Source organism: Archocentrus centrarchus, chromosome 17 (genome assembly GCF_007364275.1).
Source record: "Archocentrus centrarchus isolate MPI-CPG fArcCen1 chromosome 17, fArcCen1, whole genome shotgun sequence".
Taxonomy (NCBI): domain Eukaryota; kingdom Metazoa; phylum Chordata; class Actinopteri; order Cichliformes; family Cichlidae; genus Archocentrus; species Archocentrus centrarchus.
Window position 1 is genome coordinate 872,307 of NC_044362.1, and position 13,933 is coordinate 886,239.

Below are 13,933 nucleotides of genomic sequence, written 5' to 3' on the forward strand. Positions count from 1 at the left end.
CGAGGAACCACAAGTAAGCCAGCAGTCTGAGAGAGAAGTGCTCTGTTGGGGTGATATGGTACTATGAGGTCTTTGAGATAAGATGGTGCCTGATTATTCAAGACTTTGTATGTGAGGAGAAGGATTTTAAATTCTATTCTAGATTTAACAGGGAGCCAATGAAGAGAAGCCAATATGGGAGAAATCTGCTCTCTCTTTCTAGTCCCTGTCAGTACTCTAGCTGCAGCATTTTGGATCAGCTGAAGGCTTTTCAGGGAGCTTTTAGGACAGCCTGATAATAATGAATTACAATAGTCCAGCCTAGAAGTAATAAATGCATGAATGAGCTTTTCAGCATCACTCTGAGAAAGGATGTTTCTAATTTTAGAAATATTGCGCAAATGCAAAAAAGCGGTCCTACATATTTGTTTAATATGTGCATTGAAGGACATATCCTGGTCAAAAACGACTCCAAGATTTCTCACAGTGTTACTGGAGGCCAAAGTAATGCCATCCAGAGTAAGTATCTGGTTAGACACCATGTTTCTAAGATTTGTGGGGCCGAGAACAGACTTATTTTCAATTGTGCTCTTATGACCATAAAATGTTCCCCATATGATCATAAATTGATGAATATGTTGGGTGACTTGTTGATCCAGGCCTGTCACAGAGGTCCTGCTGCTGTTGACTTTGAAGGTGATGGATGAATTTTTGTAGCAGCTAGTTGTCAAAACTAAAAGTCAAATTCTAACCAGAAGGCCACTGATGGATGCTGGGTAGCTGCTTCTTACTTTAGCAGATCTTATCTAGAGTTACAGCTCATCAGTTGTTTTTAGCTGGAAGTAAACCTTTACAGCTAAGATGTTAATTTCTGTGTCTAAAGACAATCTCTGTTTTTACATGAACCCCATGAGTCAAACAGAGGACAGGAGAGTTTGACTTTAATTACAGATTAAATACTTCATTTGATGCATTGTTAGGCCCATCTGCAGTCCCTACTCCCTACATAAATGGAGGCTCATTCAGAGATCATTTGGACCCTATTTTGGATATTTTTGTGGTGACCAATTATCAGTGTTGGTTTTTTTGTATGAGTGATGGGTTACTCCAGGTGTTGACTGTGACTGGGCAGACTCTCTTTAGTAAGAGTATTTCAGCTTGGGTGGCTGTGCTGCCCTTCCATCAAAGAACTTGTTTGTTATTTTGTTTTGTTGTTTTACTTTATTGTGTTTGGTGGTTATCCTGGGTGGGGGTGCGTTTCGGAGTTTGGCAGTGACTGACCTCTCTGGCTTCCTGTCTGCTCACGAGTTTAGCATGTAAAGTTGCCTCGAGCCTGGTACTCCACTGAAGACTAGTTGGGTAAGTTAGTTTTTGTTTCACGTCAGGCTGGGAGTTGCTCAAATTAAACCAGTGACTCTATTAGAAATTTTGAGAGTAAGTTGACACCAATCACACGCTATGGTGTGGTTGAAGCAGGTAGGCTTTTTAGTTGACATGTAGTGTGCTCCACTTATGTCTGTGTATGCCTCTGTACATCTATCAGTATTCAGAATGATGAGGTGATTCTTGTGCTGTGACCTTTAGTGTTGTGGAGAAGTTGGCCACTTTTGTTGGATCACTTGTGGGTGTTGCTGGTCAGGTGATGGCAGTAACTGTGTGGTGTTGTGTTCATTGTGTGGACATGGTTCTCCATTTGTGGGTAGTTACTAGCACACTTGTTTTACTGAATTTTGTTGTGGTATAGGACCACCTGGTGTGTGACCATTTGTTGTGTGGGAGCAATAGATCACTTGGTGGGATTATTGGTTGCTAGTTTTTATATTGTGTTGTAGCAGTTGTTTGTGTAATCCTTTTGGCTTCTGGTTCTTGTGCTCCTCTTTGTGTTGGTCATATGTTACTTTGTTTTCAGTGCAGCATCACGTGATCCTCATGTAAGGGTCTCCATGTTTAAAGATGTCGTCCGAAGTCATTTGAGAACACTTAGTTATTACAGTAGTGGGGTGGTAAGCTGTCTGCTGCTTAAATGCCCCCAAATGATCTTTGGTGGTTCAAGCTTATATGTTGGATTTACTCTAGTTTCAACTGGTCTTTGGTCTATTGGACTAACTTCATAGCTGATGCACATTGTACTTGTTTTTGAGGTTTTACCACTGTTCTTTTGAGGGCTGGGAGATCAAGAACCAGAGGACTCCAGAGGGACTTGTTTGTTTAGGGCTCCTAGAGGAACCCTTTTGAGGGGGGAAGTGTTACGCCCATCTGCAAGCGGCAGTGAGAGAGTTTCATGTGCTGTCTCTGATAATTGCTTCTTATCTACACCTGATGAGGTGTGGATAAAGGCGTGTATGAGCTCAGCTTTGCAGATCTCAGCACTTTTGCTCTTCTGCTTGCTTGGTTGCAATGGTTTAAGCACTTCTTACTAAGGGATACAAACTAAAACACATTTGTTCTTAAAACTTTTTTGTCAGTCTCCACTTTAGGTTGAGGCTTTTGAGCTGGATCGTAACATGCATGCAGAAGTTAACAGCAATAATAAATGCAGTTATAAAAAAAATAAAAACTTTTCTATTGAAAAAAGGCTTCTACAAAAAAACATCTTCTTCAATTCCACAACTTTTAATGTCACATTTTCATTAAAAATACACTTCTTCAGATTCATTGTATTTTCACTGATGGGTGAAAACAGGAGGAGAGATCTGCTGAAAATTCCAGCTGGATTTATTTACAGAATCCACAGAATCAGGAGTCAAGCCTTTCCAAAAGCAGCAGCGCTGACCAATTTGTAAAGAACAGTAGCTAGTTCAAGTATTTCTGTACTTCAGACACAGTTCATGCACCAACACAGTAGTAGCTGGTGTTTTCTCTCAAAACCAAATATGTCAAATGTGTCAAAAAAAATAGTGAGAAACTTTTACACAATGATCTCAAACAACAAGCTTGACTCATGATTTACAGTAGTAAAGCGTGAACACTGACATGTCATGTTGTTGCCTAAATATTGAGTTCAGTTGCATTTATATAGCACGAAATCACAACAACAGTAGTTTCCTTAAACATGTTTCCCTCCATCACAGTCAGAACCTGTGTGCAGGATGCAGTTGGAGCTTTTTCTTCTTCTCAAAGTTGTTTCTCTGCAGATTCATTCAGCTGAATGTTCTGCAGGTTCCTCCTTCAGTCTGACCTTCTTGGATGATGATGATGATAATGATGATGATGATGATGATGATGATGATCATTGTCATTTCTAAAGCTTCATCGGCCTGAATGGAAACAGAGCACAGCAAGAGGAGGAGCTACAAGTGAATATGAAAGGCTTCATTTAGGAGCTGAAGAGCTGCTGTGTTCTCTCTGCTGTTCATTCAGTCCAAGAGAAAATCATGTTACTGCTTTTCATTTGGATGATGATAGTCTCCTTTCAGACTGGTAAGTCATCAAGAGATGGAGTGAGATGAAAAAGGAGATGATAGACATGGAAATATTTGTTGTTTGAATTTATTCACTTTTTATAAACTGAACCAAGTTTAAAGATACAGAATTAAAATCCATCATGGTGAAATATATCTTTGTTGTTTTCAGGATCCTCTGAGGATTTACTGACACCATCTAAAGATGTAGTGATGAGTTTGGAAGGAGACGCTGTGACTCTGTCCTGCAAATATTCAGGCTATGTCAGGAACCTCTACTGGTACCAACAGAAGTCCAGTTCACCTCCACAGTTTCTCATCTCAGACTATTCAGAGAAAACAGAAAGACTGACGTTTAAAAAAGACCAACAAAACAGTGAGTTTCATCTGGAGATCTCCTCTGCTGCAGTGACAGACTCTGCTGTGTACTACTGTGCTCTGCAGCCCACAGTGACAGGAAACAGCAAAACTCTGTACAAAAACCTTTGGAGCAAAGACAACAGAATACTCCACAACATCCACTAGAGGGAGCCACACACTGTTAAACCTCTGATTCTTGTGTCATTGGACTGATGACAAAGACAACAGAGAAATGAAGCAGTAAAGATCAGAGACAGAGACAGAGCTGCTGTGGAAGCACAAAACTATTTGATTGGCTGAGATGAACTGAAGCAATGATGTCAAGAGGTAACTGGCCCCGCCCACTGAACTTCAGCTCCTCCAATGACATTATTTCTTCCTCATTGTGCTGCAGTGGAAGAACATTGTTCATGTGCTGTCTGTCTGGCTTTAATAACTCCAAAGACATGTTGCTGCACCTCTTTTTGCTTCTATCTCACATTATAGGTGAGTTTAAGAACAGGGATTAAAGTTTAGTTGAAGCTGCTGCATTAAGCAGATATACAGACTGCATTTCACTACTTTTCTTCTTTCTTTGTCCAGGACCAACAGCTGGAGACACAATCTCTCCTCAACAAGCTGAAGTCACTAAAACAGAAGGACAAACTGTCACACTCACATGTAGCTATCAGACAGATGATAGTTATATCTACCTTTACTGGTACAGACATCATTCTGACCTTCAGGCTCCTCAGTTTATACTGTGGAAAAAAGCAAAATCATGGAGTGGTGAATATATTCCTGATAATCGATATGAATCACAAACAACAGATACATCAACTACTCTGACCATTAAAGCTCTAACCCTGGCAGACACAGCTCTCTACTACTGTGCTCTAAGAAACACAGTGATACAAAGTGTAGAAGAGGCTGTACAAAAACCTGAACACAGATATCTGACTACTCTTCAAAGAGGAGGGAAGTGGTATTCAAAGCACAGCTTCATATCAGATGGATTCTGCTGATTCCTGTTTTATCAGAGTCACTGTGGTTACAGCTGCTAATGAAACACTGTGGGAGGATTCACATGAGCAGCAAATCCACATCAACCACAAACCAACTGTAGGTACTAAAAAAATCTGCTGCTCTTATTCTTCATTTCAGTGTCAGATCTGCTCCACATCACGTCCATCCTGATGTTCAGCATGATTCTTCAGCCGTGCTCCACGACCACAGGAGTCCAGACTCCCTCTGATCTAAACACTGAGGACTCCTCCCAGCCGCAGCAGCAGGGAGAGTTTCTGTGAGCAGCGTTCATGTCCTGACAGTCAGGCTGCTAAAATAAAGAAAGCAAAGTAAACACAACACAGAGCTTTCAAAAGTTTGGAGCTTCACCGTCGGCTCAGCCTGCAGTTGGCAGCACATTGTGTCTTTGTTTATGTTGTAAATTTGTGCGTATTCATGCAGAAGTTCTACTAAAAACTTTAATATTTTCCACTGTAATACAGTAAACTATAAATTTAAATAATAACCAGCAGTGAAACAATGTTCTAAATAATTTATTTGTACACAGTTTTTCATATCTCCATCTTGTAACTCTGTCACATGTAAAGCCTGAGCAATAAAAAATAAAATAAAATGTGCTTTTAAATAAGGAAAGAATCCAGCTGGACAGAAACTAAAGAGTTTCTCAACTTCAACATCAGAGTTTCACAAAAAAAAACAGTAAAAAAAAATACAAGCTGTTACAGTATGACACTATATGAGACAATTTTCAGCAAAGTTCAGACACAGTCAAACATAAAATGTTGGAGGTAAAGTTTGAAAAATAGAATCTGATAAAGAAAACAGTGAGCGTTTTTTTTTTTTTTTTAAACCTATCAGTGATGCAGACGGACGTACGAGCTGCATACATCTTTAATATGTTTTTTTAGTTTACAAACTGAGTATAACTCAGAACACAGTTTTTCAAAGAAACCCTGAAAACAGCTTTTATATTACAACATAAACTTGTTCTCAGTGGTCACAACACACCAACTCACATTCACTGACAGCTGTCACTGCATTCAGTGTTACACAGCAGAACCAGGTGTAATGTCCAATTCTCTGTTTCTGTAACACAACAGGACAAAAGTTCACGGCTCCGGCTGCCAGCAGCAGAGTTAACGGTGACCCAGAGGGCAGCAACTCGATACCTTCGGTTCTGGTTTCAGAAACATTACATTTAGTAAACTCCGATCTTCTTTCTGAGCAGTCTGAAGGTGCTTGCCATCTGAAAGATGTTCCAGGTTTGTCTTTTTTTTTTTAAATGAACATTTTGTAGCAGCTATTTCCAAAACTTTTTACTTGAGGCCACTGATGCACCATATGAAAGTCACCTTTAAAACCACCTTTAAACTGAACCTCGCACCACCTTTACTGGTGCTGAAGCACCTCTGCTGATAAATCCAACACCACTTCTTCTGCGGTTTCCCTCATGTGGCCTTCCTCCTTTCAAAATTGGTCTGTGAGTCTTTTACCATCAAGATCTGTTTTTCTGATCTATTTGACACAAGCAAACAAAGAGGCTGACATTCATGGCTCCTGCTTCCTATGATGTGCTGGTTAAAATAATTAAAAAAAAAAAAAATAATAATCATCATCACCTTGGCAGTGCATGCTGGTCCCATATTTGCCTACCTTACCTGTATAACCTGAGGTTCCCATGGCATGTCTGGACTCCTACCAAACCCCCAAAATAAAGCCAAAAATGAACTGATCGAAATGAAAAGGTAAAAAGGCAACAACCACGAGACAATGAGCCAAATAAACCAAAAAAAGTAATGTAAACAAATTTTTAATATTTTGCATTTATTAAACAGCTCCTATACACTCATCTCTACTCTAACCCACAAACTCTTAATTCAGCAGCAGTAGTTGTTGTTCACCACTACAAATTCTCATCTGTGTGACTTTTCATGTGGCGCCACAAATGACTGCTATATGTGAACATTTTCCCGCATATTTTACAGTGATATGGTTTCTCACCTGTATGAGTTCTTGTGTGTGCCAACAGAATACTACTATATGAGAACATTTTCCCGCATGTTTTACAAGGATACGGCCTCTCGCCTGTGTGGATTCTCATGTGGACAGTCAACGCACTCCTCTGAGTGAATCTTTTCCCACACGTTTTGCAAGAATGAGGTTTCTCACCTGTGTGGATTCTGTAATGTTCCTTCATTCGCGACCTTTTCTTAAAGGCTTTCCCACAAACATCACACTTTATAGCCTTTTTACCTGCTATGTCAGAGTTACACTGACTCTCTGACATAGCAGGGTCTTCTACATTGTTACTGTGACTTTTGTTCCTAAGTTGTCTCTTTGGAATTGACTCTGTATTTCTAGTTGATGCTAAATCTATACTCCAGCTTCCTCCCTGATCTCTGCTCTCAGCTGCAGCAGAGCTGTAAGAGAGCAGCTGCTCCCTGTCTGGTTCACTGTGGTCTCTGTCCTCATAAGCAGCAGTCACCATAAAGGTATCACTCTCCTCCTTCAGTATCAACTGCTCTCCCTCCTGACTGCTGCAGAGTTCCTCCTCTTCCTCTTTAATCTGTGGAGGTTCTGGTTCCTCCTGGTCCAGACTGGAGATCTTCTCCTGGTTCCAGAGCTGCTGCTCAATGAGAACCCCCTCCTTACTGACATGCTGCTGTGGGGGGTCTGGATACACAGAAACACACACAAAAAAAAGTTACTCTGTGATAACAGAAAATTCACAAAAATAACTGTTGAGAAGAAATATTATATTTCCAATTTCTGATTAGAATAAAACACTTTCATGTGGTCATTTAAATATCTGGGAGTTGGTCTTTGGTCTTTATTAGTCACAGATCTGATCCTTTATTAGTTATATTCAATTCAATTCAATTTTATTGATATAGCACCAAATCACAACAAACAGTCGCCTCAAGGCGCTTTGTATTGTGGGTAAAGACCCTACAATAATACAGAGATAACCCAACAGTCAAAAACGACCCCCTATGAGCAGCACTTGGTGACAGTAGGAAGGAAAAACTCCCTTTTAACAGGAAGAAACCTCCAGCAGAACCAGGCTCAGGGAGGGGGGGTCATCTGCTGAGACCGGTTGGGCTGAGGGGAGAGAGACAGAGATTAAAAATAATTAATGATTAAATGCAGAGTGGAGTATAAACAAAGTAAATAAGGTGAATGAGAAGAAACAGTGCATTATGGGAACTCCCAGCAGACTAGGCCTATAGCAGCATAACTAAGGGATGGTTCAGGGTCACCTGATCCAGCCCTAACTATAAGCTTGATCAAAAAAGAAAGTTTTAAGCCTAATCTTAAAAATAGAGAGGGTGTCTGTCTCGAGCTGGTTCCACAGAAGAGGCGCCTGAAAGCTGAAGGCTCTGCCTCCCATTCTACTCTTAAGTATCCTAGGAACCACAAGTAAGCCAGCAGTCTGAGAGAGAAGTGCTCTGTTGGGGTGATATGGTACTATGAGGTCTTTGAGATAAGATGGTGCCTGATTATTCAAGACCTTGTAGGTGAGGAGAAGGATTTTAAAGTCTATTCTAGATTTAACAGGGAGCCAATGAAGAGAAGCCAATATGGGAGAAATCTGCTCTCTCTTTCTAGTCCCTGTCAGTACTCTAGCTGCAGCATTTTGGATCAGCTGAAGGCTTTTCAGGGAGCTTTTAGGACAGCCTGATAATAATGAATTACAATAGTCCACCCTAGAAGTAATAAATGCATGGATTAGCTTTTCAGCATCACTCTGAGAAAGGATGTTTCTAATTTTAGAAATTTTGCGCAAATGCAAAAAAGCGGTCCTGCATATTTGTTTAATATGTGCATTGAAGGACATATCCTGGTCAAAAATGACTCCAAGATTTCTCACAGTGTTGCTGGAGGCCAAAGTAATGCCATCCAGAGTAAGTATCTGGTTAGACACCATGTTTCTAAGATTTGTGGGGCCGAGAACAAGAATTTCAGTTTTATCTGAATTTAGAAGCAGGAAATTAGAGGTCATCCAGGCCTTAATGTCTTTAAGACATTCCTGCAGTTTTACTAATTGATGTGCATCATCTGGCTTCATTGATAGATAAAGCTGAGTATCATCTGCATAACAATGAAAATTGATGCAATGCTTTCTAATAATACTGCCTAAGGGAAGCATTTATAATGTAAATAGAATTGGTCCTAGCACAGAACCCTGTGGAACTCCATAATTAACCTTAGTGTGTGAAGTTGTGCTGTGCCCAAAATTTTGACTTGGGCACAGCATTTTTTTTTCAGTTATGAAAACGAACTTCCATACTTTCTGCTGATCAGTTCTGTAATCTAAGAAAGGGCTGGTAACCCCTGTATGTTTCACTTCTGATACAGACTGTTTTTGATGTTTTGAAATAAATTGCATGATTTTTAAGAAAAAAAAAAAAAAAAAAAAAAAAAAAAAAAAAAAAAAAGAGATGCTGTAGTCAGGAGGCTATGCTGTAGTCACGCGAGACTTTGTGAATCTCGGCAGAATCGCCAATGGCGGCGTGATTCCATTTGCAAACATTTGAGTGATTAGCTTTTTTTCTGCAATTTATAAAGTAGACAGGCTTAAAACTAACAAATCTAGATAGTTTTTTCAGCCTAACTTAAATTTTTTGCAGCAATCTGGAGGACGGTGAAGAGGACCTGGACAGTCTGTTACGTTACATCGACGGGTGTTTTGAGCGAGTCGTTATGGGGAAACCCGACAAGACGTCGACTCCCTCCACCAGCAAGGGAACTCCGTCTACGAAAAGAAGCCGCCCCGAAGATTCCCTAGAGGCGGTATCGCCACCCACCACTAATATTGTGGGCATTCTGGAGTCCATTGACAACAAGCTGTCAAGCTTTGACGCCCGCTTGGCCCTGGTTGAAATCCTCCACAAGGAGTTTCAGGCCCTGCGGGAGTCAGTCGAGTTCAGCCAGCATCAGGTGGAAACACTGGCTGCTGAAAACGCTGTCCTCAGAGAGTCGGTAAATTCCCTCACCGAGGAAATGACCCGGCTCTCAGCTGAAAATAAGAAAATTAAAGAATCTATTATCGAGCTTCAGGCCCGCAGCATGAGAGAAAATCTTTTTTTTTCAGGTATTCCGGAAAAGGCAGAGGAGGACCCGGAGGCTACAGTGAAGGAGTTTATCCAAACTCACCTGAAGCTCCCGGATGACACCGTGAAGACCATCGCCTTCCATAGAGTCCACCGCCTGGGAGGAAAGCGACCCGGAGCACGCAGACCCAGACCGATCGTGGCCAAATTCGAACACTTTAAACAAAAAGAGCTGGTGAAGAGCCGCGGCCGGGAGCTGAGAGGGACGGACTTCAGCGTCAACGACCAGTTTCCGAAGGAGATCCTGGAGCGACGCAAGGCCCTGTTCCCCATCCGGAAGAAGTTCATGCAGGGAGGCTCCCGGGCTGTCATCGCCGTGGACAAACTGTATGTAAACGGACAGCTTTACCGCGACAAAAGCACCACGCCATGGCTCTACTGATCGTTCAGGTGATCTGTGTCCATATTAACGTTCTTTTCTGAGTTTTTTTTTTTGTTTCTTTTTCTACTTTCTCTGCAGTTTTCTAAATGTATATTCAACTGTCTAAATAGTACCAATAACGCCGATTAATGAGCATAGTGCCGTGATCACTTGTTTGTTTTGTTTAAAAGATGTTTCTTCTTCTTCTCCTCCTCTTTTTTCCTCCTCTTCTTATTTCAGTCTTATGTCACTCAGGTCACTTTTTTCACGTCTTTTTTATTTCTGCAATTAGCACGCCAACACGCCAACATACAGAGCATACGCACACATACACACACACACACACACACACACCCACCAACATACAGCGCATATTCACACACATCTTTAGTGAGCACACAACAGCCCATTAGTTAGGTTAAACATAAGCACACTCAGATTTGTCTCATGGAATGTACACGGAGCTGGTTCGAGGGAAAAAAGACTAAAAATTTTTAATCAGTTAAAAGACTTAAAAGCAGATGTTGTTCTTTTACAGGAGACACACATGTCCAAAACATCTGTGCACACTCTCTCCTCTCCACAGTTCCCTCACACTTACTCAGCCTGCTACAACTCCAAACAAAGAGGTGTAGCTATACTGATTAACAGGAAGATAAACTTTAACATTAGCAACACTACAATAGACCCTGAAGGTAGATTTATAATACTCAATTTATCTATTCAGAATACAGAACTATGTATTGCTAGCATATATGGACCAAATGTTGATGACCCCTCCTTCTTTCATACTTTCTTCACCTCACTATCTGATCACTCTGTCACTACACTAGTAATAGGAGGAGACTTCAACCTGGTACTTAATGCAGATATTGACAGGCTCAGTACAGCAGTGAGTCAGAGGAACTGGCAGTCTGCAGACATTCTTAAACAGTACATGAAGGATTTTGGTCTTTGTGATGCTTGGTGTTCACATCACCCCACTCTGAGGGATTATAGTTTTTTCTCACCAGTATATCACTCCCACTCCCGCATAGACTACTTTCTAGTTAGCAGCTCCATGATGATGGACATTACAGACACACAGATTCATCCTATCACGATCAGTGATCATGCACCGGTGTCTCTCTCTCTGACACAGAAAAAAGTTACACCACCAACCAGGAACTGGAGATTTAATACATCATTACTTAAAGAACAAGATTTCATTAATTATTTCAAAAAGGAGTGGTCAGCATATTTAGAAAATAATGATCTTCCGGAAATATCACCATGTGTTCTTTGGGAAGCAGGAAAGGCAGTAATGCGGGGCAAAATAATATCTTACTGCTCGCATATGAAAAATAAAGAAAAAACACTTGTGTTAGAATTAGAACAGAAAATTAAATCTTTAGAAACTGCCTATGCTGCTTCACCACAAGAACATATAATTAACAACCTGAGGAAACTGAAACTGGAGTTAAATGAAATAACTGATAAAAGGACACAATTTATGTTGCAGAGGCTGCGTTTGGAAAACTTCGAGCATGGAAACAAATCTGGAAAATTCCTGGCCAACCAATTAAAACTAAATAAAGAAAAAACAGCTATTTATTCTATTAAAGATTCAACTGGTAACATTACTCATGACCCACAACAAATAAATAACTCTTTTAAAGACTTTTATGAAGCCTTATATTCACCACAGATTAACCCATCTGATACTGAAATGGAAGAATTTCTTAACAATATAATTCTACCAAAACTAGATGACGATCAAGCTGCAGCTCTGGATTTACCTCTTTCATTATCTGAACTTAGTGAAGCAGTACAGCACCTCCCAAATAATAAAGCCCCAGGTCCAGACGGTTTTCCAGCCGAGTTTTATAAAGAATTTTGTTCAGAGCTAGCTCCCATTTTTTTCAGAATGGTAACTCAGATTCAGAGTGAAATCATCTTATCTCCAACCCTAAACTCTGCTAACATTAGCCTGCTTCTTAAACCAGGCAAAGACCCCACACTCCCATCCAGCTACAGGCCAATCTCTCTCATTAATGTAGATCTTAAAATAATTTGCAAAGCCCTTGCCAAAAGATTAGAAAGTTTTACTCCATTTATTGTACATCCAGATCAAACAGGCTTTATCAAGGGTCGGCACTCAGCCAATAATACACGTCGACTGATAAATATAATAGACTATTGTTCTATTAACAAATTAGAGACGACAATCGTGTCTTTAGATGCAGAAAAGGCATTTGATCGGGTAAATTGGAAATTCTTACTAGCAGTTCTACAAAAATTTGGATTCGGTTCATCCTTTATAAACTGGATCAGAACACTACACAGCTCCCCAAATGCGCGTGTTAGGACAAATGATCTCATTTCCCAAAGCTTCAGTCTGCAGAGGGGCACTAGGCAGGGCTGCCCACTCTCTCCCTCTCTTTTTGTAATTTTCATTGAGCCACTAGCAGCAGCAATCCGTCAAAATGCAAATATTAAAGGGATTCAAACTGAAAATATGAACCATAAAATTAGCCTTTATGCTGATGATGTATTACTTTTCCTTGGGAATTCACAAGCTTCTCTCTTGAAGACTATCACACTGATAGATAAGTTCTCATCTATATCCGATTACTCTATCAATTGGAGTAAATCAACAGTTTTGCCTCTGACTTGTAATTTCCATAGAACCCCTAGGGCCCCACTAAAGTCAGGAAATATTAGATATTTAGGCATAAATTTTTCCGCCAGGCTCTCAGACTTGGTAAGATTAAATCATATCCCCTTATTAAAAACAATAGAGGATGATCTCACACGTTGGAATAGTTTACCTATATCACTCATGGGGAGAGTTGCTGCCATTAAAATGATGGTCTTACCAAAAATTAATTATCTATTTTCACTGATCCCTAATAAACCTTCTATTCCTTGGTTCAAGTCACTAGATTCAAACATCTCAAAATTTTTATGGAAAAACAAACCATCAAGAATAAGCTTAAAAACTTTACAAAAGCCAAAACAAAGTGGAGGTCTGGAATTACCAAACTTTTATTACTATTTCTTAAGCAATAGGTTGCAGTATATTTCAAAGTGGATCAAATCCAATTCATTAGACAACCCATGGCTGGATCTAGAACAGGCGTTTTGTGGAAAAATAAAAATCTCAGATTTACCTTTCATTAGTTCCAGTATTAAACATCATAACTGCTATAAAGTCCTTAGTATAAATACCTCTCTGACAGCTTGGTGGGAATTTTTGAAAATAACTAAATCTTCACTTATCCCCTGTAAGCTAACACCCATTTGGAATAATCCAGATATTTGTCAGAAAAAGAAAATGCTGAATTTTCCGTTATGGCGTTTTAAGAGTGTAAATACTTTAGAACATATTATCCAAGATGGAAACCTTATTACATTCCAAGAACTTATGTCAAAATATAGAATTGGCAACGGTAGATTTCTGGAATATCAACAACTTAAGTCCATTTTACAGGGAAGATTTAACCTTAATCAGTTGAATCTAGAAATACCTACATGGGTAACAGAATTTCTTAACCTCTATACCCCAAAATTGTATAAATTATTACTGAAAACTGATGATTCAGTTTCCCTCCCAATTGCAAAATGGGAGCGTGATCTTTCTGTTAACCTAGATCAAAATTTATGGACAGAAATATGTTTAAATATCTTCAAAATGACTAAAAGACCCCAAGTACAACTTTTACAATATAAAA

General features: G+C 39.8%; 2 protein-coding genes across 2 annotated transcripts in view; both read right to left on the reverse strand.

Moving 5' to 3' along the window:
• Positions 1-13,933, reverse strand: part of LOC115795213 (zinc finger protein 2 homolog) — a 500,950-nt gene that overhangs the window by 385,813 nt on the left and 101,204 nt on the right. The window lies entirely within an intron of this gene.
• LOC115795284 (zinc finger and SCAN domain-containing protein 12-like) overlaps positions 5,263-13,933 on the reverse strand; it is a 30,033-nt gene continuing 21,362 nt past the window's right edge. The window contains exon 6 of the mRNA XM_030751095.1: positions 5,263-7,418. Coding sequence (XP_030606955.1) covers positions 6,649-7,418 — 770 coding nt within the window. The 3' untranslated portion in view covers positions 5,263-6,648. The remainder of the gene's footprint in view (positions 7,419-13,933) is intronic.